The 26,394-nt window shown below is 41.2% G+C and overlaps 1 protein-coding gene and 1 long non-coding RNA gene across 6 annotated transcripts in view; one reads left to right on the top strand and one right to left on the bottom strand.

Annotated features, from left to right (window-relative positions):
• Positions 1-13,419, top strand: part of LOC101464840 (phospholipid phosphatase-related protein type 5) — a 67,370-nt gene extending 53,951 nt beyond the window's left edge. For 4 of the 5 annotated variants that reach the window (XM_004567829.5, XM_004567828.5, XM_004567830.6 and 1 more), the window contains 5 exons: positions 4,557-4,677; positions 5,882-6,132; positions 8,139-8,315; positions 9,403-9,533; positions 11,403-13,419. In XM_004567829.5, the coding sequence (XP_004567886.1) occupies positions 4,557-4,677; positions 5,882-6,132; positions 8,139-8,315; positions 9,403-9,533; positions 11,403-11,511 (789 nt within the window). In that variant the 3' untranslated portion in view covers positions 11,512-13,419. Of the gene's footprint in view, positions 1-4,556; positions 4,678-5,881; positions 6,133-8,138; positions 8,316-9,402; positions 9,550-11,402 lie in introns of all 5 variants that reach the window. The other variant, XM_004567831.5, reaches the window with a different exon arrangement.
• On the bottom strand, positions 6,126-8,180 carry LOC143419016 (uncharacterized). The gene is made up of 3 exons (XR_013098980.1): positions 8,112-8,180; positions 6,910-7,034; positions 6,126-6,228 (listed from the first exon to the last, which is right to left on the bottom strand). It is a non-coding gene; the product is annotated as an uncharacterized LOC143419016 (long non-coding RNA).
• Positions 13,420-26,394: the final 12,975 nt, after the last annotated feature.

Genomic DNA, 26,394 nt, shown 5'->3' with positions numbered 1-26,394 from the left:
TGGAGTAGCGGGAAAAAATTAATGATAATGGAGTGGATATGGCAACCACTTCCCTAATTGGTGTGCAGTCTTGATTTTCTCACAGTGAGAATTAGGGGGAGGAAAAACATGGCAGAGGAAGGGGTAACAAGCCCATTCAGTTGTTAGCTGTAGCTGCAGCTTTGTATGAAACACCACACTTCCTAAAGCACTGAACATTGCACTGCTATCACATCAGAAATGAATATTTTATTTAAACGTAAACCTTCAAATACATGCTTCAACAAGTGTCCTCCACTCTGTCTTCCCACATGCCCTTCAGCCTAACTGTATTTTATTTTCCTTCAGTTTGATGTTGCCTTCAAGGGATCATCAAGAAATTTGAGTTCAATGCTGTGGAATATAAATAAGATAGCAGACACATAAATTCCTGAATTGTTTTTGTTCCTGTGCAATCTGAAAAGCTATGTAATGTTTTAAAAAAAATATAGAGGTGGGTCTGTAACAAAGATTTTCTGAGGCATATACTGACAAATCAGTATTCATTAAGTAACACTGTTTGTGTAACCTCGGTATGCTGTCTGAGGAAGCTGTGCACGATTAATATTCCCTCAGTAATTACACAAAATGTCATTTGCTGTTAGAAATAAGAAAGAATTAAACCAGGTGGTTGTTTGAGTGGAAATTTGTATAGTCTTAATTAGGATATTTGTTTGTGCATCTTCACTAAGTATTCAGTTGTGAGGTGGATTGTCTTGAACAGATTTAGTTGTCCTCTTACCAGAAATGATGGTTGTGCTAGTTTCTGCAGTTTGTGAGCATTTGTGAAGTTAGAACTGGATTCTTCTGAAATGAAGATGACAATTTAACATTAATGAATAAGAAAAAAAACATGCGTAACATCAGTGGCTAAACAGAAAATGCCAGCTGGAGGCGTGGATGGATATTTATTGTGTTACACTAGATTCCAGCTTGGTGACCTTTAAAGACAACGAAGATGCTATAATTGTGGATGTATTAGTGATTAAGATGATGGTATTCTAATTTATTTAATCCTTTCAGTGACTTGATAGCACCGTGATTTGATTTGATCTTTAATTGTAACTACTTGTCCTTATTTATATATTTTAAAAAAAACATCCATCCCTTAGGTTTACCAGCTTATTACTGAATGTCACAAACACACCTTTTAGAACAGGTTTCTGGAGGTCTGAATGTGCACAACACATGTGATGTTCTGTGAGCCAGCACAACCACCTTCACTGTTGTTTTTTACAGTTAGCTCAGTGTTACATGCTCTTTCCTTTGTATTTGTTTCCTCTATCCACTTTTCCTCTTTTCTGTTCCTCTCCCTTACTTATCTCTTCTTTCTTTCTCATGGCATGATTGATGGCTGGGATGGCGGTCCTGGAAGTCTGTTTTTCTGCAGCTGTACTTGTTAGTTTCGTTTTCTTTCTTCAGGGCAGGAGTTTCTGGGTCCAAGACCCCATTGTTTCTCTGGCCCAAACCCATTTCACCTTGTTTTTTTTTTTCTTTTTTACGCTCTTTCTCTCTCCATTTAAATAAAAGAAGTTTTTTGGTCATGGAGATAAGTTGATGGCCGTAACAGCTGCTGTGTCCTGCTTCTACACGCTGAAAGTTTTTGCAACATTGTCAAGATGGCAACCATTAAAGATTAGAAATGTATACTGCACCACTCCACCATTTGCGTTCTCATAGAGTACTTAATGTAGCCATATAATTGTCAGCGCAAATGCGCGTAGGCACTTAATGGTGTGAGCATAAGTATGGAATTATGAGATTCGAGACACAGTGTGTGTGTAATATGTACAAATAGGGATGCAGCTGTCTTCTGTGGGTTTTGCTGAAGTTTAAAAATGGCCAAATAACGCGCTGCACCCAATTAGCGCATGCTGTTCTTTATAAGGTCTGTGTGACGCTGCTTACACATCCTGCTGCCCTGCAGAGATGTCTTCCTTTTTGTGGTCGTGCTAGTGGCAGCCAGAGCACTCGTAAACCACACACGTGGCATGCTTCCTTGATTTGTTATAAAAACAAAAGCAAACAAAAGAAAATCTTTTTTGCACTCCACACTAGAAAGAAAGCTGCTAAAACTAATTTGAGAATTGTAGATTGAGCCTCTTGATAGTTTTAATTATGTTGTTATAGACCTCTTTAATCTGTAATCTCAGCTTCACAATGATTATTTGCCAGCACCATTTGCAAGTCTCTTTGCCTCCTGCCTTGTTGTCTGCTAGCTACTGTATCTATCATCAGTGGTGCTGTCTCCTCCGGTCTTCTACATATTCTCCCCACACTCACTTCACACAGCCAAGTCACAGGAATACATTAGAAGAGTTTTATCATGATCCTACTGTAGAAACACTACAAAGGTAGTTCCTTGTGATGGCTTAAATCTTTGTATTGCCTTGCAACCTAAATAATTACCTCACTACACATGTTCCTGTCAGACAGATGCTCTCTTTCAGTTTTATAGCAACGCCCAAGTTCAGTTCAGAGAATCAAAGAAAGACTGCTTTCATTTCCTCCTCTCTAAAGCTCTGCCACGGCCTCTGTGGATTCTGACCATATGTTTTAAACCAAATACAAGAAAGCCTTTCCTTTGTAGTGTTGCTTTCTCAGTGAAACTCACTGTGATCCAAGTTTTACGACCACCAACAGAGGCTTGATAGAGCTTTTTAAGTTTGGGCATCAGGCTGAAATTTACATGTAACTGCTTTACCTGTTATATTGTATTTCTTCATGTGGAAAAAAAGAGTTTTATATATCAAGTCAACATCTCTGCCTCAGTAAAATGACAAGAAGCTTGCACTATGAGACAGGTGGGTGTCACCTAAATCTCTGCAGGAGACATCGCAGGATAGGATGAATGAGTACAAGTCTCTGCCTGAAAGCAACACAACAGGGTGAAATCTGCCATGTGCACGCATACATGTCAAGTCAGTGCACAAGAGCAGCTAGAGAAAATCCGGACCCAAAGAATGACCGTAACACACTTACATACATAACAAAACTTTATAAATAAATAAATACTGAATAAATGTGTCATACAGCCATCACGTCCACAGAAATGATGTGCACATAAGGTCAGTAACTGACAGCAGCTCCATTCTGACACATAGCTCTACCTACCCACACCTGTCACTCACTCTAGCATCAGTACCAGTACTCAGTTCTGAAAAATCAAAACTTTATCGTCCATCCTGAGACAGATTTATCTTACGATACTTGTTTTAAAAGATTTTTTTAATTCCTTATCTATTATTCATCTATTATTCAGTCACACGCCAGCTCTTCTGATGTAGATCCAGGATCACTTGCACTTAGCACTATACAATATACTATCATTAAATGGATTTCCTCGATAGCTCAGAGGGACGGGATGGCAAACATTAGGACTGCTTTGAAAGGGAAAAATTTCCACTAAGAAGAAAAATTCCTGGGACTAGAACTCTCTTCAGGCAAAATGAATTTACACTTTTTGCTGAATTAATCTCGATAAATAGTTAGAACTCTGTAGTAGGTCGTCTTCATTTTCATGCTAAACTTTGAAGGTGATCGCAGGGATGCAGGAGCAACACTCTCAACCTGCACACCCCTGCTGCATAGCTTTGCGGCACTCAGGTGACATTATGCTGCAAACAGATAATTTATGGTGGCACACACGCTACTACATGTCACACCGAGTCCTCTATTGGTAATTCTTACTCCGTAACACAAACCCCAGCCTTCATCTGCCACACTAAGGGCAATGAGCTTTAGTGCATTAGCATCGTCCCACGCTTTTGGCCCTGGGCCACGCATATTGTATGAGCAGGCAACCTACATATACCCATGCTTCTGTCAGCGGAGGTCCCCTGATAAGACAGGTTCAGTGTGCAGAGTTTAATGGTGTCCTGGAGTGTGTATTATAGTGTTTAGTCAATTTATTCTCCTGTCAAAAGAGATCAAGGTCCTGCTGCTTTGACTTTAAAAGTGCTTTTCAAACAGCTGCCAGATGCTCTGGGTGTGCGCTCTTCAAATGAGTTTTGGAATGTAAAAATACTGATATATACAGTGATGGGTGATAGGGTGCGATCAGTGTGAGCTAAAGCGTTTGCTCATAGATTTTAAGCATTTCAAGAAAGTCATATAAAATGGGTTTGATTGATCTTATCTTTCAGACCGAGCTTGTTAACTTGTGTGACATAACCAGTCCATCCATGATTTTATGGAGTTGCAGTAAAATCTGAGCGGAAAAACCGGATAGACGCTGGCAAACAAACTTTCGCTGATGACAAGGAATGGGAGGTGTTGGTGTCGGGATTTACTAGCAGCATAAAATCAGCCAAATGATGAGGGGAAATTTTAATCAAGGCTGTGGGAGAAACAGTCATGAATAATTTTGGCTTTGCACCATGTTTAACTGACAGAATATTCATCGAGGCTGATCAATACTTAAGCGCACAGTTTAAGCTTTCTGTTTGACAAAAATGTTTGTGGTCTCTCTCTCTTGGTGTGTGTGTGTGTGTGTGTGTGTGTGTGTGTGTGTGTGTGTGTGTGTGTGTGTGTCCCAGATTCTTATCGGGGAGGTGACCAGTTTTTTTGTGAAGACAGAAGGCGCTCAGGAGAAGACCATAGTGACGGCTGACTGCTGTTACTTCAACCCTCTCCTCCGTAGGATCGTACGTTTTCTGGGTCAGTCACAGTCTTAAAGATCAGAGCTTCTTCTGCTTTAACTAATAAATCCTCTCTTCTCTGGGGTGCAGCCTCATTAAGGCTCACACCACTACATCTCTATCTTACAGTATGTAGACTAAACACAAAAAGCCCTTGTCCTTAACATGAGTCTCCTGTGGACGCATTTTCGTTAGCCTTATTTTTATGTCCCATTCTGTTGATGCTCTGTGATCTTTTTCCCCACATCTGTATGACAGACTGAGGTTCTGAAGCATAAAAGCAAAGACTGCTTCTGTCTAGTCATTTGTTGCACACTTGAATTAAAATGAATTGAAACCAGTGTGGCTTTGTGAGTTCGCCTTTACTGCATCTGCAAATATATACATGGACATAGCACAGCGTTCCACACTTTTGCAGTCTCACATAACGCTTATAGGCGCACTGCCTTATGGGTAGTGTTTAAACTCAAACCACTAATATTTCTTACAGTGGAACAATGAAATAAACATAAACAAAAGATAGTGTGATCCACCAGTCTATATCTGCTGTGATTACAGCCCGGTACAGGTATAAATCCACAAAAGTGCCACGAGGTTTCCGCACAAACTAATGAATTAGATCTAGCTGCTAATCGTTAGCATCACGGCTAATTCACATCGCTACCAATAACTTATATACTAATGACACATAGTGGGGATTAACGGCCAACTTTCCCACATTCTCTGCAACCCCGTGGACTCATCTGTAGATACATTTTAAGTTATTTACCATCTTGTATCTGCTTACCTGCAAATATATACATGGACATAGCACAGCGTTCCACACTTTTGCAGTCTCACATAACGCTTATAGGCGCACTGCCTTATGGGTAGTGGCTGGCTTCTTTACTCCCGCTAGAGCTGCTCATTTTAGGGGATACTCCCTCTTGTGGTGTAACGGAGGAATAACTACGCTTCCTGCACTGTCATTTTTGGAGACTGGGGCACACATTATTTTACCACAATCAAAGAAAATACAGATTTGAACAATCAGACCATTTAACTAACTACAATATTGTCACTAAAGATTATGGGGGGTGTCTTGTTTTGTCCACAATGTCTTTCTTGTCCTTACACATTTGGTGCGAAACACATAAAATCAACAATAACAGCTGAAATCCCAGGAGAGTGCTTGTTTTCTTGTACACACTCCCTCACTTTCACTCTGTCTGTCTTTCGCTCAGGTGTGTACTCTTTCGGCCTCTTTACCACCACCATCTTTGCCAATGCCGGTCAGGTGGTGACAGGAAACCAGACGCCTCATTTCCTATCTGCCTGTAAGCCAAACTACACAGCTCTGGGCTGCCAGTCTCCACTGCAGTACATCGCAGAGCACCGAGCCTGCACAGGAAACCCGTATCTGGTGGTGTCCGCCCGCAAATCCTTCCCCTCCAAAGATGCAGCGCTCAGCTTCTACTCAGCCATCTACACGGTGGTAGGAGACTTTCTTTTTTGAGTCTGGGTGAAGGGAGATGCACCGGATGAGATGACTGATGATCTGGTTTTACTTTATGAAGAGTCTTTAGAAGAGCTGTAACACACAACAAAGCACCAGAAAAGTTTCTGATAAGTGGCTTAAAGTAGACTAATATTGTTTATATTGTTTAACATTTTTACTATTATTCAAGTCTAGCTAATGCTGAGAGCTGAGTTATCAGCTGCTGAGCTTGGCAAGCAAGGTGCATCCACAGACTGTACAGGTGAATTGCACAGACACATACACCTCCCAATTTGTGCCAGAAGAAATATAAATGAAATACTATAATTTTACTCATCAAATTTGGAGTATAGGTTACTTGGACTGGCTGTGCAATTAATCATACATATCTGTCAAATAATTACAGTAAAAATGCTTCAAAAGGAAGTGAAATGAAAACACGGCTGGTTTCAGATAGCTGACGTAAACACTAGCACGCAGCTGGAGCCCTCAGCCACCTGTAATTCAACAGTCTGTAATTTAAAAAACTAATAATAGAATAGACTACCCCCATATATTTGTATATGTATAGATGTCCAAACAGGTTTTTGTACCAGGTTGAAAACATGGTTATTTTTTCCACTGTTAAGTATTTTTCAGCTGCCTGGATCTGACACACACTAAATCCTGGCAGCACATCAACCCTACTCTCCGCCTACACTGGCTCCCAATAGAGTGCACTGATATAAATATGAGATCTTCTACAAGTCCCTCCACAGTCTTGGCCCTATGTACCTCTATGAACTGATCTTCATCCCGTGACAACCACCTCCACCCTTCCTTCCTTTCAACCTGTTTGTGTGGCTGGTCTTAACCACAGGCACTGGAGGGCTGGTGTGGCTTGTTTCCCATCAGTGACACTGAAAAGAATGAAAGGTTCACATGCTGCAGAACTCCAGTTTTCTGATTTATTGCATCTAGAAGTGATGTTTTGAGCACACCAGCGTTCTATGAAATGCCTCTGAGCTCAGTTGCTGGGTGGCTCTGTGGTTTGGATTTTTACACTAAACAACACTGCATGAACCATTTCTTTACCCATGCTCTAACTTACACCGCTGATTGTACTGACTACATCCATTATAGTTAGTTAAAGTTCTTTTCTTCTTTAAAATAAACTGTATTTAAATTGGCATTTGTGTGCATCTTCCTTTTCGTCATGGCCATGTGGCTCTATACACCATCCCAGAGTCACTTGCTCCTCAAACACGAGGCAGCCGTCCATTTCCATCTCCACGTTGGAGATCCTGGGGTACAGAATCATATGTGTCGGGATTCAAACACTAGCCAATGCTACCACTTTACATCAGTTATGACAAATATAAGGTTAAGCCTGGTAGTTCTTTCAACCACATTTTAAGGTATGTGCACAAATAAAAAACAGAAGTAAAATTCCCGATTATCCCTAGATAAATCTACATTTTACGAACATACTGAAATAAACAGCTTGAACACAGTCTTTATATTAATATTATATATTTTATAGAGCATAGCAAACCGAAAATCATCTTTTCTTAAAACAATCCCTCTGCAAACTGGCAAGTTTTATACCTGACTTTCAAAGTTTTGAATATTCAGAATTAAAATATGTTCATGTAAGAGATTATAAAGTAAAAAACGTTCACTTAACTAAGTTGGACAAAAAGAACGCACACCCTTCTGCCTCTTTTCTCTGGAATTACATTAACTTGCTCCTGTCATTTTAGAACCTTTAAACCAGCTGCGGTGGTTTTATTATGCTGCTTTCCCTGCGGATAAACCACTCAGCTGTTCAAAAATCCCTGCAGAGTGCGGCCTCTTGTGGTTTACTCAAGCTGTTTGAACTATTAAGCTAGTCAGTGTCTAGAATATTTTGCATTATCTCAGCTTGCTGCTTGAGCTTTCAACACATTGTTCAACTCTTTGCTTTGTTAAGATAACATAGCATTTTAAAAATGTACCTAATTCAGTATATTACTGCTTTCCAGATGTATGTGACTCTGGTGTTCAGGACAAAAGGGACCCGCCTGATGAAGCCCACATTATGCTTGGTGCTGCTGTCTCTGGCTGTGCTGGTTGGGGTGGTGAGGGTGACTGAACACAGGAACCACTGGAACGATGTTCTGGCTGGATTCGTAACGGGTGGTGCCATTGCTGCCTTTCTGGTAAGAAGGAGAAAGGGAGGGAGGAAACACTGAGAGGGGTAGTAAAAGAAAGTAGGGTGAAAGAGGCGATAGATCATAGCCTATTTATACACCTCCAGATAGGAACACAGTCACCTTATATGCTGTCAGTTGCTATAAGCTGCCTACAGCTGCTTCTATCTCTGCAAGCTGCTCAGCAACCCGCCTACATCCTCCACCCTCCTTATTTTCATTCTGTGCCTGACTTAATCAATGCCACGTCTGCTGCCATCGTGCCTGCTCTGTTCTGTAGCCATCAGGCCTTGCTGTCAAATATAAATTACTGTCAATGGACATCACAATCTTCTCTGACTAAACTGACTGAATGTTCTGTTAATATTTGTATTCTTGTATTTAAATGTGTGATTTAAAGGTAGAATTTTAATTCACATTTATTGTATTTCCATTTTACAGTTACAGAGAACAACCGTTGCAAAAATAAATGAATAACATAACCAGCGTGCTTTTCGTATGTCACTGTCCTTTGTCTGTTTGCATTTTAGTTTCATTTTCTTGTCATTCTCGAGTTTACATGCTGTTTTTGTGGATGTCGTACTTTCTGAGCCTTCACCATCATAAAAACTCAAACTGTGATCTGTTCCACTCCATTTTCTGTGTGTGGGACATGTTGAAGGGAGAAATGTGGTAAAATACGGTTACAGGAATGATGGTGGGAGGATTTACTGATGATTAAGGCTACAAAAAGGATGCACTTCCATACATGACTGTAAAAGAAAAAAAAGCGTGGACTAAACAGAGTCTTTTATATTGATAATTCAAATAATGTCATTTAGTGTTGGACCTCTTGACCCAAAGTATCAGTATTAACTTCAAAGATCAAAGTCATTTCTGGTGTGTGTCCCTAAGAATATAAATTTCTTTCCATGCCTCCCCGCAAAATTCATTGCCTATCCCTCTTTCTTTTATCTCAGTCTCTCCCACTTCACTATCTGTTTCCATGCACACTTCAGCATTTCATGCAGCAGAAAATCATCCATCTCTATAGTGGAGTAGAGAGAATTTCTCCCTTCCTTTTCCCTTTACACCTTTTTTGTCTGCTCTCTACCAGGTGTCATGTGTGATCAACAATTTCAGGCCAACCCAGATAGCAGCGTCGACTCCTCCACCTCCTCAGCGCTCAGAGCCCCCCGTTGGGCTGCCTCTTCTCAGCCTGCCCCGCGTGGAGAGTCCACTTGAAAAGTTAAGTGGCCTCCAGGTAAGGGGTGGGGGAAACGAAATGTACCAAAGCAATCAAAACAATGTTTTAAATGTGCATGTACTTGTTTTTTTATCGAAATGTTTGGGCATTTTCATTCCATGACAAATCAGTGAGTACATCCAACCTGACCTCCTCAGAATCAGCTGTAGTGTCTTTAGAAAAACGATATAAATTTTTAACATTATAGAAAAAAAAACTTGACATATTACAGGCCATCATATTACATATTTTCCAGTGTTTTTGATCTTTTTTTGAGCTTCAGATCAATTTTACACCCACTTTGAGTGCTACAGTCTAAACCCAGATCTTATCTATTGCTATGCATGTTTTCTCTTATTTCTATAACCAGCTTTGAGCGTCAATATCATGGGATGTAGTCTGTAATGTAGAAGAACAGAAAAAAAAGCATTTACTTTTAAGGGTCATATCCACAAGTGATCGAGGTGGCTGGTCACAACAAGTAGAATATAAAAGGTCTTTTGTTTTGATGCCAGGTTCATTTTCCAGCTCTGATTCCTTTGTGTTGAAATCCTTTACTAATCATTACTAACAACTAACCATTTTTTTTAAATTGAACATCCATTTCCTTCAGAATAGCCTTAATGCTTCATCGCATAGATTCAACAAAGTGCTGGAAACACAGTTGCTGCAGATTTTTACTTGGCTGCACATCCACATCCTGAATCTCCCATTCCCCACATCCCTAAGGTGCTTTATTGGATTGAGATCTGGTAACTATGGAGACCATTGGAGTACGGTGATGTCATTGTCATGTTCAACCCATCAGAACATAGCTGCTCGGCTCACAAAGGAATAGACGTGGTCAGCAACAATACTCAGGCAGGCTGTGGTAGTGAAACAATGCTCAATTGGTTCTAAGGGAGCCAAAGACTGCCAAGAAAATACTCCCCAAACCATTACACCAGCAGTCTGAACTGTTGATCAAAGGCAGGATGGATCAGTGCTTTCATGTTGTTGATATTTTATTCTGATTCCGTCTGAATGTCGCAGCAGGAATCAAGACTGATAAGACTGGGCAGCATTTTTCCAATCTTCTGTTTCCTGTGCAATTTATAGGAGTTGCACACACCAGGTGATCTTCTGCTGCTGTGGCTGATCTGCTTTGAGGTTTAACATGTGTTCAGATATGCTCTTCTGCATAGCTTGGATGTGATTAATGGTTATTAAAGTTACTCTTTACTTTCTATTACCTCGAAGCAGTCTGACTATACTTCAGGATGTCAGCGTGACCATGTGTACATGGATCTAAATGGACCCAATTATTGCTATGTGATTAAATATTTGCATTATTAAACAATTGAACAGCTGTACCAGTGACTGCCAGTGATTGTATGTGCAGAGGTTGGATTGCAATTTGACGTGAATATACAAAAACCATAGTGACAAAACAACACGCACCCAGAGACCTGTGGAATTGATATTTTCATAAAGCATATGTGCAACAAGACAACCTATTAGAGAAAATTTTCATACATCAGTATGAAGGAGCAACTTTGTAAGGCTTTGTTTTTATATACTAAAAAAAAGTCAGCTGATTTGAGGGGTCAGATTTTATGGATCTTTTATGGAATGATCTTCCTGTCTTGTTTGACTCATTATGTCTTAATGTGTACCAGATGCTCTGATCTCTGTCTGATATCCCAGCTTTGTGTGTCCATTCTCTTGTCTAGACATCATCACTGGGCATTTTTTTTTACTGTTATTATCTCAGTCTAGTCAAGTTCATGTGCCCTTTTCGCTCAAATTGAACTTCCCAAATATTTTACAATGTGTTCTGATATGAATTTTCTCTCTCGTCTTCCCCTCCCTTTCCTGTGTCCTCCCATTAGGCTCCAGGGCTACCGTATTCTGAGATCACATGACCATCAGCCAATCCCGTCCCCCGCCCCTCCCGATGTGCTCCTCCCCTCACGACGTTGCCTCACCAGCGCAGTCTAGACCTGCCCACTGAGTGCCCCCCGCCCTGCCACGCCCACCCTGAAGGACGAAAGCCTCTCAGACGAGTCAAATCCACCCAGGTCTGAAGGTCCACCCGTCACATGAGACAAACCAGCAAAAATCACACACGGCGAGCCTGGCCAAAATTCGCCATCTGCTAAGGACCAGACGGAGACAGAGACCTGCCCTCCTTACCTTGCACTGTCCTGTTTGTCATCCACGGTGGCCTACCTTCTCCTTTGGGTGAAAAAGACCCATTTCATGACTCGCCAAAGCCAGAGCTGTTAAAGCAATACTGTTTCCTGCTTTCTTGTCCAGTTTTTCCACAAAGACTATAAAGACTGTTGGCTGGTGATGACTTGATATTTTAAAAACAACAACAACAACAACAACAAAAACAATTAAAAAAAACAACTCAGCAGCGCTGAGGGTTTGGGGATCGAAGAAAATCCCGGGCACAAGTGAATTGCCCTCAAGACCATTTTGTAACACTCAGGATGATTAAATAGAAACAAGCAGAGGACAGGAATAAGAACAAAGACCTTTATAATAAGAATACATGTACCATCGAGAGTATTAACATTTTCTTTTGTCCTCAAAGTCAATAAGAGATGCTGTCAAAGAGAAAGCACTTTTGTAAATTATAGCACAGATGAACCGACTCAGTGTTCACGAAACTGTGTTGTATCCTATTTTCTTTTCTTTTATATTGTGTGACGTGATAGAAGAGAGATTTATACACACCACAGCTGTGCTCGTGATGCCACGTGTTTTGTGGCATCATTTAATTCATCCTCGAAGTGAACAGCATTTGATTTTCACCAACTTTCCAAATATCCTTATTCCTTTCTATTCAGGTGTGTGTTCTAAATGTACTGTAGGAATAATCTCCATCCTGTGAAACATTATGGAGAGCTCTGTGATTTGACATACTGCCTGTTCCAATGTGAAAGTCTGTAAAAACAAAATCCCTTTTGTCTGTTTCCCTCGTCCCCTTTTTTAACACTTCCATGCATCGTCTTTTATTCCAGAGTACATTCATCTAAATACTGGACACCTGTATGATGTTTCCTACATTTATATCAGCTGGTGTTTCCAAAACTAGTCTGTAATAAGAGTGGTTATGACATCAGTTTGCTGCAGTTCATGCATCTGTCCTGTCTAGTTGTTCCTAGCTCCATCAGTGTTTCCTCTCACCGATTCTCTAACAGTGATGGCACAGACCAGTGTGTAAGACAGAGGTAAGCCCTCTGAGCTGTGTATACTTTTGTACAGAATATAGGTTTTTTTTTACACAGTATATACCACATTATGTTTTATTGTGTGAAAAATGTGAAGCTACCTGAAGCTGTCTTGTATGAACATGAGTAGTAGCCTGATCTAAAGCAGGAATGTAGCACAGCGGAGAAGTGTGTGAAATCTAAAAGCATAAAATTGGGGTGTTTGGCTCACAACTTGCTTGCTTCTGCTCAGTTCAAAAGGACACTCCAGGGAGGGTATACTACTCTACACACTGGGTTATATAAAGAAGACGTTGTTAAGGTTTTATTAAGCGTGTGTGTGCGTGCGTGTGCATATTTGTGTGTATGTTTATAATGAGCACATTGTATGGCAGCATAACTGTTAATTTGGCAATCTGTTTTCTTAAGTTAAACTGTCAAAAGTAGCTGCTATAATTACACACTTGTACATGTGTGTAACTGCAGGCCTTCGAAGGACCCCTGCCAAGGCTTCTTAACAATGCCTGTTATAGCAGGTGCTCATTATAGCTCTGTGATTACCTACGGTGAAACTTTGTAAATAACTGAAGAGATAGAGAATACCATAACTGTCTAAATAATGTTATTTTCATGTTGAAATGTCACTGTTTTGTATTTATTTACCAAAATAAATCACAATTATAACACACCGCTTGGTGAATTACATTTTCTAATTTTCACTTTGTTTGCTACCGTTAATGAGGATATGGATTTTATGTGTTACTCTTTTTTTGTTGCATGGTCTTATTTGAAATACCGGACATTCAGTAGTGGTGCATGCTGCACATGCAAGTGACGGTTTTTGGACAATTTGTTTCAGTTGGGCAGCTAGCAAGAATGATAAATGGACCGGTTCTTATATAGCACTTTACTACTCTGGCTGAGCACTCAAAGCACTTTACATAACTTGCCATTCACACAAATATTCACTATGCTTTGGTGCTTTTTATATAACTTTAACATACATTCATACTCTGTGTCAAAGAGCAACTTGGGGTTAGTATCTTGCCCCATTACAAGAATTCTGCATGCAGTCTGGATCAAACCACCAACCAACCACCAATTAGTAGATGACCCATTCTAGCCAAACCCAACTACCCCCAGCTACAGCCACCCCTGAGTCCTGGGTTCAAATCCACAGGCGGCTGAGGCTTTTCTGTGTAATTCCACCCACAGTCTAATGACATACACAGGGTTAGGTTTATTAGCAATACTAAACCAGCCATAGGTCTCTCTCTGTGTTAGCGCTGAATCACCTGTCCCAGGTGTACCCTTTACTTGCCCTATTTTAGCCTCCCTGTGACCCTGAATTAGATAGCTGAAGAAAATGGACAAATGGTTTCTGTTAATCTTGACAACAGTGACCAGAAAAATCAATCTCCTCCTTCACTACATCCATGAAGCGTCTCTGTGGTCTTCCTCTTTTCCTCTTCCCTGACAGCACCCTTTATTTTGCTTTGACTTTTTTGGATTTTTAGAGAACAAAGTAAACCTACAAAGTGCTAAAGAATAAGAATGTACAAATTTGAAAAATGCAAAAATAACTTCACTGGAACTTAAAGCAATTTCAAATTCAGTGGAAACAATTGAAAACAAGTACACATGGTTTAAAGAAGCAAAACAATACAAATAAATCACACTTATCTCACAGAGTTCTTCGTGCAGGGAATTACACAGTCGTGCTGCTGAGAGTGCACGGGCTTGATCATCTTTAGTGTCCTGACAAGTCTTTGGCATTACTTATAAAGGTCATGTTGGAAGATCTCAGGCAATATTATATGGAGTCAGCAGTTTATGGATGCAGAGCGCATCCACAAACCGACTATGCAGCGATTTAAAAACCAGCAATAATATTTTTTAAACTATTTTAAGACAGTGAAGGTCTACAAGGAAAGTCTTTTGATGCCAGTGTATGTTATGATGGGCAATGCTGGAATAATCAAGTAGTACAGGCTGAAATAAATGAATCTACTATCCCTCCTCTTTACATGTCCAAATCATCTCAACCCATCATGGGACAAATTCAATAAAAACAGCTGCAGTGGTGTGCTGACTTTGCCCCTAAAAGAATTTCTAAAAACTCCTTTTTTCCCCCTGGAAATTATACTAATATCACCATTTTTGCCATTGTGTAATTGTGCCATAGATTTGAATATGAGTGCCATGTCTCTCTATTATAATGTCTCTGACTGAAATGAACCAGATCCACAGTGGTTATCCAACCACAGGGCACTGCTAGAGGTGTCTAGAGTCAGAACTAGATGGACAGAATATAAGGCTGGTGATTTTAACATTGCAGCTGATTGGTGTTAGACATTTTAAATGAAACACCGGCGTGACTGATTACAAGAATTCTAGCCGGGACAGTGTGACTGTGACCCAGCACGCCACTAGATGGAATTCAATTTCCATTTTTCCTGCTGCTGTATGTCATGACATGCGATGATCTGTGGGAAAGATCTGTCTGTGCTCAGGTTCTGGAGTCATGATCCAGTTTCACACATCTGCACAATACATACTACAAGTACTCAGTGTATTGTACAGCACACCATTTTGCTATTTCGACACAAAAAGACTTTATATTAGAAATTAGGGCTTGACTCAAACTGTGATCTTAGATTCTCACTACACTTCACAAAAAGGGTTTCTCTTATGTGAAGTGTTCCTGGAGATACCACAACAACCACAATTAGTCTGCATCTGTGATTGCTTCACTCATTTCCTTTTTAGGAAAATAATAAATAAATATAAAATAATAAAATTCTCATCAACATCATATTCTGAAAAGCCGACTCTTACTAATTTTGTCAATTTCACAGTGTAAACACTACAGGGTTTGTTGTAAAGCATGCAGGCAGTAATGGGAAAGTACTGCCCCTTAGTGGTCTTAATTGAACTTCTTGTTTAAGATGTACCAATCAACACATGAAATGTATTTACATATGCACTTGCATTTAATTATCTAACGCGCACTTGGAAGTACATTTGTCTAAATCTGTCTTTATCAATATACTATTAAAATCTGCAGCATTTCGGGATTGCAGCTTTATTCCTTGTGAATCTGCAGAAACGTGGCTCAAAACGTTGAAGCAGATAACTGTGGACACAGGGTGGCACTGTTTACCATGGTTAATGGGAAAGGGAAGCGCAAGAGAGGAGCTTTCAGGACTCACCAGCTTTAATGTTTATGAAATCAAACCCCACATTATGAATGTAAAAATATGCTAAAAGAGAAAATTTTATTTATTTATTTATTGTGGCTTGAGACCTCTGCTGGCCCGGGAGCAGGCATTATTCGTCAACTAATAAATGCAATGCAATATGGCACAATTACTTTGCAATAAAGACAAAGGCAATTTCTCTCCCTCTCTTTTCTCTCTCAATTGCCCCAATCTCTTCCCGCCCCTCTTTGTGTTCCTTTGAGTTTGTGTTTGTCAGTCTTGTTAATAGCAACACAAATACACACATGCACACACGCACGCACGCACGCACGCACACACACACGCAAACAGAGAACTCTCTGCACTCTCTCGACAACATTATCTTTTCCGGAAATTGCTTCTCAAGCACAGCCAGAGCCCCATTAGAAAAGAAGAGCGCTACGCTGTAACCTTTTTAAAAAGCCATTAGTGATGCACCTGCTTCTCTCTCTGTTCCTATTTGTCTCTCTTGTTAACACTGACACACGCATACACACACTAACAGACACACACACATTTTCTACATCCTGATTGCCAGCATCCCCATTCCCAATCGTACGAACTGGCTACTGAGCAAAAGCACACATCCACTCCAATTAGAGTATGAATCACTTACATCTTGAAGTTCTGCCTCAGAGTGCAAAACCACTCAATTTAATAATTTACGTGTGCTATTCTAATGACTTGTGACCGTTAAATTAGTGTTTTGGACATGAGTAATTCTCTCTCAAAGCTAGACACTGAGAAAACAGGATGGATATTTTGTAACATGTCAAGCCACTAGAGCTGATATAGGCCATCTGAGATGAATGATGAACTTGATTTGGGTGATTAGAATGTGTTAATATCACTTTAAGTGCAGTCAGAGATAGATCAGCGGTTATGACAGAACATAATGCGCAAGACGTAAACACGCGAACACGAGAAGCACACATATCTGTTAAGATACCTGTGTGAAAGAGAAAGGATTCCACTGATTTTAAACATCAAAATGTTATTAAATGTCTTGGGGAGGAGTACTACAAGTGTAAAAAACTAAAAAAAAAAAGTAGTATAAAGCCTTTTGTGGTTCCAGAGGGAGCCGTGTGAAGTTTTATAAATTGCCTCAAAGCACTTGGATCTGAAGACAACAAGCTTGAAAATGGAACAAATCTGAGGTGGAGTTAGAAAGAATGAGCTAGCCAGGCTGGGAGAGCAGACTGATGTTACATTAACATCAAAATACATGTGTGAAATCTAATACTGGCTAGTACAGCAGCTCTTCTACATATAGCCTACTACTTTCAGCACATACACACACAAAAGGACAAAAGAAAATTAGCATTTTTATAAATGTAGTGATGCAATTTATCAGAATGCCATGACCATCCACTCAGTTATATAGCAGAGCAATCAACTATAAAAAAAAATGAAAATGAGGAAGGGTTGTAAAAGTAGAATTTGGTGCAGAGCTATTGCGTTGTATTGTGCTGAGGCTTCAGCTAAATATCTGGACCTGATGCATGGATTTTGATCTGGATTTTTTTTTTTTTTACCTGTTCATCGTGAGTGAGACAGTTTTAAAGAAGTGCAAATGTAATTACACCATTAAACCTTCTGAGGAAAAAAAATGAAAAATGTAAAACATATCTGGCTCTCACCCGAGACCAAACTGCTCATAGGCATTCAATTTATGTATTAAAGGGTCATGTATGACTGACTGCGCTTCTATGTGTGCGTTTCCTTGAGTACGTTCATGCTTGTCTGTGTGCGCCTTTGTGTGTGTGCGTGTCTGTGACTTCCTGTGATAAGCTGAACTTTACTCCCTGACTAAGTGTTTGGTAGTAATGGCCTTGATCCCTGAGTCACACGCTGTCTGGGACTGAACCGCTATGCATGTGTGTTTGAGAGAGAGACAGAGAAAAAGAAGCAGAGACTGAGGATGAGAGAGAGAAAGAGAAAGAGAAGTATCGGGGGGGGGGGGGGTAGTCAAATGAGTGTGGTTTATCGCATCCCAAAACAAACCAGAGGCCTCTGAGTAATAAAAAGGCACTATCTGTCATAGTAAATTCCAAATAGTGGTTGTTGCCTTGCTGCAGTCTCCTGATTATCCTCAGTGGTCTGCCTCTGACAATTATGAAGCCATTAACACTGCGAGTGTGAGTGCACATATATACACGTTTGTGTGTGTGTGTGTGTATATATATATATGTGTGTGTGTCCAAAAGAGAAAGGAGAGAGATACAGAGACGCTATGGCTGCTGATTTGAAGAAATATGCTTTCATTTATTTTATGGCCCTGGAGGCTCCAGTGCCTTACAGCATCAGCCTTCTGGGCTCTCAAACATTAAATTTACATGTTTGCTGCCTTTCTGCTATTGTTACTGATGCCTCTGACCAAATCAGAGACAGTAAGGCACAAAGAAAGAAATGGATTAAAAAACAAATCATACACAAAAGTTACTAGAAAAGGGTGTATACAGACTATCTCGTGTGTCGGCCATTACTGAGCACTTGGCAATCATACACATGCACACACTCTAATGGTTTTGAGCGGTCAGCCCTTTTACACACCACCAAATGAGGAGATGAGCAAAAATGTCTTTACCACCAATCCTATCCAGCATGTCTAATAAGGAAGACCATCCGCTGAATATATAAGAGAAAGATTGTTAAAAGGAACACAGACACTCCACCGGGGGAATATACAGTAGAAATCTTTTTGAGACTCTGCAGCAAACGCCCTTAATCAAGTAAATACACACACGATAATTGGAAGAATATGTAGTCTGTGGTATACATTGTCATTAAAACACTCTGAGAATCCAGATTCATTCTCTGTAGTGAGAAATCTGTAAATCTACACTAAGTGGTCGAAATCTTTTATCCGTTTGGGTTGCAGTGAGGATTCTACTGAAAACCGCTGAAAAGTGGGCTCAGCGACACATCCGAAAATCGCTGTCAGTGAACACAGTTCACTGCATCCATGAATGAAAGTTAAATCTCTGTCACGCAAAGATAAAACAAATATGAACAAGAGCCAGAAATGCCACTCCCAAGCTCACTTTAGATGGGCAGAAAAGTTGTACTATCAGGTAACCAATCAAAAGCTAAAATTCTTTTTGAGAAACGGTGGATGCCACACCCTGCAGCCCAAAGACCAAGGGGACCACCTAGCACGGCATGGATGACTCAAACTTCTGTGAAGGCAGCGCCAATGCTGCACAGGATACGTGTGTTTTGGACTAACGTATGCTGCAATCACGACAAAATCTTTTCCAGTGTAGGCCTTTCTTATTTAAGCAAGGTAAAGCCAAGAAACCTTGTGCACACAGTACGAGCGTCCAGGTGCAAAACTGGGCTGGCTGCATATCATATCTGTCACCTATATAAAACATCTGGCCCATTGTGCAATAAAAATACAGCATTCTAAAAGCCTTGAACTGTTGAGCAAGACTGAGGAAAGATATCACTTCCACAACTACAGATATCCTCAGTTCTCCCCCAAAAGGAGTGTTATTTGATGAAGAATAATGAAACACAGAGTGAACATAAAATGTGTTGCTGGCTGTAAATTTTAAAATGGTCCCATTAAATCAACATCAACAACAATGACAAACAACAGAACCCTCTTTTAAGTGGGCAAATAAGTACTACATTCGGTTTCCCCTCCAAAGAGACGCAGCTAAATGAGATTTTAAAACAAACTGAGCCAACGGTAAGTATATGTAATGCCAAATGTAACGCACTGCAACAGCCCAGACCTTTAAGTCAATAACAGCACAAACTAAAATCTAAAATGACCATGGGGTTGAAGCAATATCGTGAAAGATTAAAACCTGGCTGTTGCTCCAGATTGCATTGTGTTTTCCAGGTTTGTTCACTCACATTATTTAGAATATTAGTCAGACTGCTGCGGGCTCAAAGCATCACGAATCCACGAACAATGAACTACAAAACGTGACACCTGTGATAAATACAGATTTCGTGTGAAAGCCGCCCACATATAATATTTTTTGCATAGGAAAATTAAAAACAACAACAACAACAACAACAAAAAGGCACCGTGTGCTACAGCCAGCGGGCGAATTAATCAACCAGTGTTGCATTCGATGTGTAAAGCCAATATTTCTATTTTCTTTCTCTAGGGCCTGCCAGTGGTCCATTATGGCCCTGGACTTGGGGACCGCTGCACTATGGGCGGGGGGCATTGGTCCTTGTCGGCGTGGTTTTATGGAGGCATGGACAAGAAAGAAAGAAAGAGAAGAGGAGGAGGGGATAAGAATCAGAGGTGGGGGAAAAGAGAGGTGAGAGGTTGCAGATGAGTTGCATGGCATGGGATAGTGATGCTGCTGCATAGGCTCCATCGCTCCATCCCTCCCTCGGAGAGAATGGAAAAAACAAGGAGTGGTTATGTGATTCCCCACATGCAGGGTGAGGAGCGCACAGTGGAGAAAAGGAATAGCGGGGAGGGGGGCGTTTCCCTGCACAGCACAGTCTATTATCACCACACTTGAGCATGGATACGTAGTACAGCATATGGAGCGGCTTTTTCAGCTGACATAAAGGTGGACGTGGCGGTAAGTTAAATGTCTTTGTTTTTTTCGCTTTCATTAACCACGAAAAGCGATTTGGGCATAGTTCGCAGCACGGCGTTGTTGCTCAGGGTCCCGTCACTTTACACTGTCCTGTTTATTAAAGATATTTTGTTGATAATCCCTGAAGTGAAGAAAACAAGACTTGTAGATTTCTGCTTCATTAGCCGCTTTGCAGCACAGCATGGCATGAGATTACGCCCTATCAATTTGTCGCTGGCACGCTTTAGGATTTGATAACTAAACAGGTTGGTCCCAGCAGCCTCACTCCCAAATGCCTATCAGATTACTTGATGCGAATTGTACCTGCATGCAGCTTAGGCTAATATTTAACCACAACAGCATGCCAACGTGTCTTCCTCCTTTGTATCCGGTTGGGGGGGGAAGAAGAACGAAAAAAAGAAAAAAGAAAAGATGCTTAAAAATCTCTTTCACGCTCCCTGCAAAGGGTTAAGGATTCAATCCACGCCTGCCACTCTGAACTGGGTTCTCCTTGTCAGTAGAAGCGGATGTATTTACAAACAAAGAAAGCTTAATATCCAAGCCTGTCACGTAGGGGACAGGTGCTGGCTATCTGCAATTTTTACAGTGGTGTGTGTGGTTGTCTGGTTATCTGGGCTAGTAGGCCAACTGGAGCCTATGCATTAAGATTAAAGAAACCAAAGTGTCTCTTTTAAGTTTGTCACTAAAAGTTTGGCCCAAGGCTGATGGGTTGGATTCTTATTCTGCACTATAGGCTGAATTTTTTGCAATTGCCATCGCTGGGTCGTTTAGTTTTTGTCTGTGTGGTGACTATAAGACCCCACAGTGTAGCAAAAAAGAAAAAAAAATGACTGGAAAGATTTGCTGTTGCAGGCATAAGCATAAACATCCTCATAACAGTGCCTTTAGTTCCAAGCAATTAAGCAGTAATGTGCAAGCAGCAGCTCAGCATCCGCTTAGTCTGTCTCCATCTCAAGACTGTCTTGTCTTTGCCCCTGGCACAGCCACTTGTGATTCTGCATCCTATCTGAAATACCAGGTACATTAAATGATTGATAAGTCTATTGCATCAGACATAAATATGAAACACAGACCGATTTTCTTTCATTAGGCCCTCCAGCTGGAGCCAGTTCAATTTCAATCAAGTCAATTCAGGAAATGGATTTTCTTATAAATGCGAGCCAGATGTCGTTCGCTGCGAAATGAAGTTCTTACCAAGTCTATGCAGAAATTATTAGAATTATAAAATGTGCATGCAGGGCAAGTTCATATGATTGTGAACGTAAAAAGGAGGCGAGAAAAAAAGGCCTGCCTGTCTGTACACTCAAAACTGCTGCCACAGGCACACCCATATGTGAGTGTCTTGCTATCATAGCTTAACCCCCGCATACACGGCTAAAACCACACTGAAGCATGTCTTCAAATTACATGAAGACATTCCAGTGACACCGAGCAGACACAGACCGGTCCTGAGTAGTGAAGAGGGCAGCAGCAGGGTGTATTTTTACACCAGATCTCTGACACCTACGTACATCTCTTCACAGCTCTTGGTGAGAACAGAAGACACGTCCACTTGAGTTGTCATCATCAGCAGCCCAGACATGGACAGTTGGGATGGAGGAAGAGGCAAGATGCGAAGGGGAGAGATGAGGCGAGAAGACTAGAGAAGTATAGGTAATGAGGGAGGCGTCAAGATCTTGTCGATGTGATGGCCCTAGCTAGTTTTGGCACTTCTCGCAGAATGACAGCAGGATAGGAAGTAGACTATCACCAGAGTCTGAGAGGTGAGGGGTTTTGTCAGTGGCAAATGGGAACTTTTGAGGGGTGTCAGGTTCCCTGAAGTGCACCTCTGATAGGTGATTGGTTCGTGTGTGTGTGTGAAAATGGATAAACAAGCTGATCCGAGGATAACAAAGGGATAAAAGGGTAAATGCGTGGCAAAGAGAGGGAAAGGCAGCAGAGGGATCACAATGATTAGAGAGGAAAGGTTAAGTGGAAAAGTGAGAGATGAGAGGAGAAAAAGAAAAGAAAAGAGAGTGCATCAAGTCAGGTTTGTAAACTAGTTTGTTTCCGGGGGGAACTGTCTGTGGTGCTGATGTAACCCCGACAACTCCCACCCCCTCTTTTCCCAATAAAATCTCCTTCTCCCTCATTCTCTCCTCCTCAGCTATTGACTGACAGCTACTGTGGCTCTAATTGGCAAGTGTGGATAGGGGAGAGTAGAGCTTATTCTCCATGGGACGGACCAAGCAAGAGAGAAAGAGAGTGTGTGTTGAGGTGGGGAGGAGATGGGGGACGTATCCAGGGAAGTGGTCCAACAATAGTTGAGGGGAGAGGAGACAAAGCAAAGGAAGAAGGGAATAGATGGTCAAACGGAGTCGTAAACAGTATGAAGGAAGACAGCGGGTGAGGAGGGGAGGATGGAGGTGAGGACTAAACATCTGTTTGGTAATCACTCTCTCCCCTCAGTGCAGTGTAACACATACTGACACCTATTTGATAATTGGTGAGCCTGCCCTCTCCCTCAGCGCTTGGCTAAATGGTTGCTTGATACTGGGGAGAGCACAGGGACTAGCTGTTGGCAGTGTAATCTGTTTACTTGGTGCAGCTCAGGTACAGACGCATAGCAGGCTGCCTGCGTGTCTGTGTGTGGATGTATGCGTTGCTGTTGCTTACAGTCGGGCTATCAGTCTAACAGTGTGCTCGAGATGTGACTGCGTGTGTTAAATGCGTATTATAACCTCAGAGCAATGCCGCTCCCTTGTCATTCAAGGATAAAAAATGAAAAAGAAAAATGATCTCTTTTGTCTCTTTTATCCCAGGTGCTGTCCTTAAAGATGTGCCTCCACACAGACCTACTTCAACACTGCAATCTTATTCAGAGTGCAGAAGCTGAAGGGAAGCACACAGAAAAGGAAAGTGAGCTCCACAGTCGAGAGGAGAAAGAAAGTAATAGAGGGGAGGAGGTGGGCATTTCTGCTCCTGTCTCGACCACGGGTATTCTTGGGTTGATAATACAGATGTGGATGTTATTGCTTGAGAATACGCGTAGTCGAGCGGAAGCTTTATCATCAGCACTGGACCATAAACAGAACATTGCTCAGAGCCCAGGCAGACACATTTAAATGTATAGTCAAACTGAGGCATTTGGTGATTTTTAATTAAGCGCCCAGAGGTGACTTTTTATGGCAAAGGCTTATTTTGTTTAATCAGAAAGGGTTTTTATTTTTAAATAGAATCCAATCGAGGCTAGCAGGAGCCCAAATCCAATCCAGCCAATGAAAGGGTTTTATCATCGCAGTTTTATCAACCATGTCAACCCTTTACACCTGTGGAGGAAATGAGTTTGTGTCATTGGCTAGATTCAGCCTCCCCTGCAGAGGTGCTGGTGGGAAAGACTTGTACCATGCCACTAAGCTAAACCCCCAGGCATTAGTTCAGGGAGCTTAACACAAAAGTCTTCAGACTTAGACGTTAATTCCAAATTCTTGATTGCATATCCTTGTCATTCAGTCGTGCACACAAGTGATCCTATAATCTTATCAGTTGATGGGTGTCTTTCACAGACCTTCACACTCTGCACTGAACATTTTCCTGAAGCTGAGCAGAAATTTCAAGTTAAAAGAAAAAAACTAGCCGTGTGTTCCTGGACTTCACATCCCCCAGGCAAGGGGATAATATATTATATTATAACTGTGCATAAGCATCGTACCGCTGCACTTGCAACCACTGTTGCATTCCTATTTTCGAATCTTGCTAAAAATGTGTGTTTGATGCCCGTAGCAGCAACAGTAGACAGTACCACATGAGGACATGTCAAGGCTTGCACCCATGGCTGACATTTCAGCGTTCAGCTCAGCTGACTGGCTGTCACGATGGAGATCCAGACCCACATTCGCACATACGCTCAAGTGCCTGAATGTTCACATAATCTAGATGCTGGTAGGAAAATCGGGGATTGAGGGATCTCACAAAAATAGGCATATAGATAGATCTCACATATATGACTCACGGTGCAGCTAGTAGGTTCACTGGGTCCGCGTGCCAGTGAGGAAATAAGGGATTGACTGATTTTATGGTTAACTATTTTTAGTCAGAATGATGGATGTTTATGTTCTTTATTGATCAAGCTGAGGTGTGGGTTTGAAAAATTCCCGGACGTTTGGGCGTGCTGATTAATCAGGTAGCAGCTGTGTTCGAATAAAACATTTTACATTTTGGGCGCATTAGCATTATTGCTAAGTATTATAAATTAGAAAATCAGCATTTCATTGCGAATTCAGCAATACATTAGCATCTGGTTATGTCCGTGATAAATTACACCCTTATCATTCACACGATTTCTTACTACTGTGTAAGCAAATCTCTTAAGAGTGTGTAATTATAATTTATACAAATTTCACTCCGTGGTTGCATAAACTTGTTGATTGGGCAAAGCCATTTCTGCGGTTTGGCGTGTATTTGTGTGTGCGCTTCTAAGCAACAAAATGACTATTGTGAGCACAGCTCCAGGTGCCTAGCAACCAAATCGCTGTTTCCTTGGCAACAGTTGCCTTGCACTCACTGTGTGGGTGATTGGCAGCCTTGACAACGGAGACGGAGTGACACTTGACCTCGCGTGCTGAATGGGAGAGGAGAAAGAAGAAGCGAGAAATAGAAGAGAGGGGGAGGCAGTGGGAGGGGACGTGCAGAGACAGAGAAGAGACTAAGTGATAATCATTCTCCATTGTAATCATCCTCCAGCATGTTTCATAAGGCGTCGTCAATACCTCTCCAGCTGGGGTCCATCATCAAACACAATACACAGTACAGTGCTCGCATGCATGGACACACTCTTCCTGGGTGGAGAGCCCAGGCAGGCACTCCACATCTCATCTATTATCACTCAGCCCTGCCTGGTGCACAACCTTGCTACACTGTGTCTTCTTTCATTTGTGATCTGCTACATCCTCCACTCCGTGGGGATGAATGGATACTGGACTCCTAAAATGCGTCACGGTCACAAATGCCACAAGACAGTAGATAAGGAGCTGCACACAGAGACGTTTAATTCCAAATAGGTGCCATCGTTTTCTTTGGAACATTTAAATTACTGTAATTGATTAAATCAGCGTTTTGGTTTTCTCCATCTACCCTTTTGTTAGCTGAGGGAGGGTTTCATTGTGCTGTGCGGAATTTCCTATATATCAGAAATCGTATTTTTGACTCTGTGTTTAAAGATATCAAAGGATCAAAACTGCACAAACGCCAAAAAAAACAAACTGTTTTGCTTTTAGCGCGAAGCATACTGTACAATACAAACCCAGTTTGATGAAGGCTCTGTAAAGTTGTGTAAAGGGCCAATTAAAAATGAAATGCAATTATTTGACGATCATAATGGTTCCAACACTTTTCAAAAAAGCTGCAACAAGGTGCTGTTTGCTGCTGTTGCATTTTTTTAAACACCTCTCTGTAAACATTTGGGACCGAGGAGACCATTTTTGAAAGCAGGGTGTTTTACATTACTTGCTTACATTAAGATTTTAGCAGTTACAGGCTTCTTTTTATTTTTCTTTGTTTCATAGTGTGCCAAATGTTTATAGTAGGTGACAGCTCTGGACTGCCGGCAGTTTTAGCACCAGGACTCTGTTATCACACAGCATTGCAGTTATAATACATATTGAATGTGGTCTGGCATTGTCTTGCTGAAATAAAACAAGGCTTTCCCTGAAAAGATGTTGTCTGGATTGAAGCATATGTTGCTCACTATTAATGGCACCTTAACAGATGTCATTCGCAGAAACGCCTTCCCTTTGGATTGCATGCTAATCACAAATCAGATCACATCCCTCTCCTCTTATCCAAGATGATTTTTTAAATGTTTTTTTC

Source organism: Maylandia zebra, linkage group LG6 (genome assembly GCF_041146795.1).
Source record: "Maylandia zebra isolate NMK-2024a linkage group LG6, Mzebra_GT3a, whole genome shotgun sequence".
Classification (NCBI taxonomy): Eukaryota; Metazoa; Chordata; class Actinopteri; order Cichliformes; family Cichlidae; genus Maylandia; species Maylandia zebra.
Note: the sequence above shows the minus strand (reverse complement) of the source record. Positions and strands in the feature narration are given on the sequence as shown.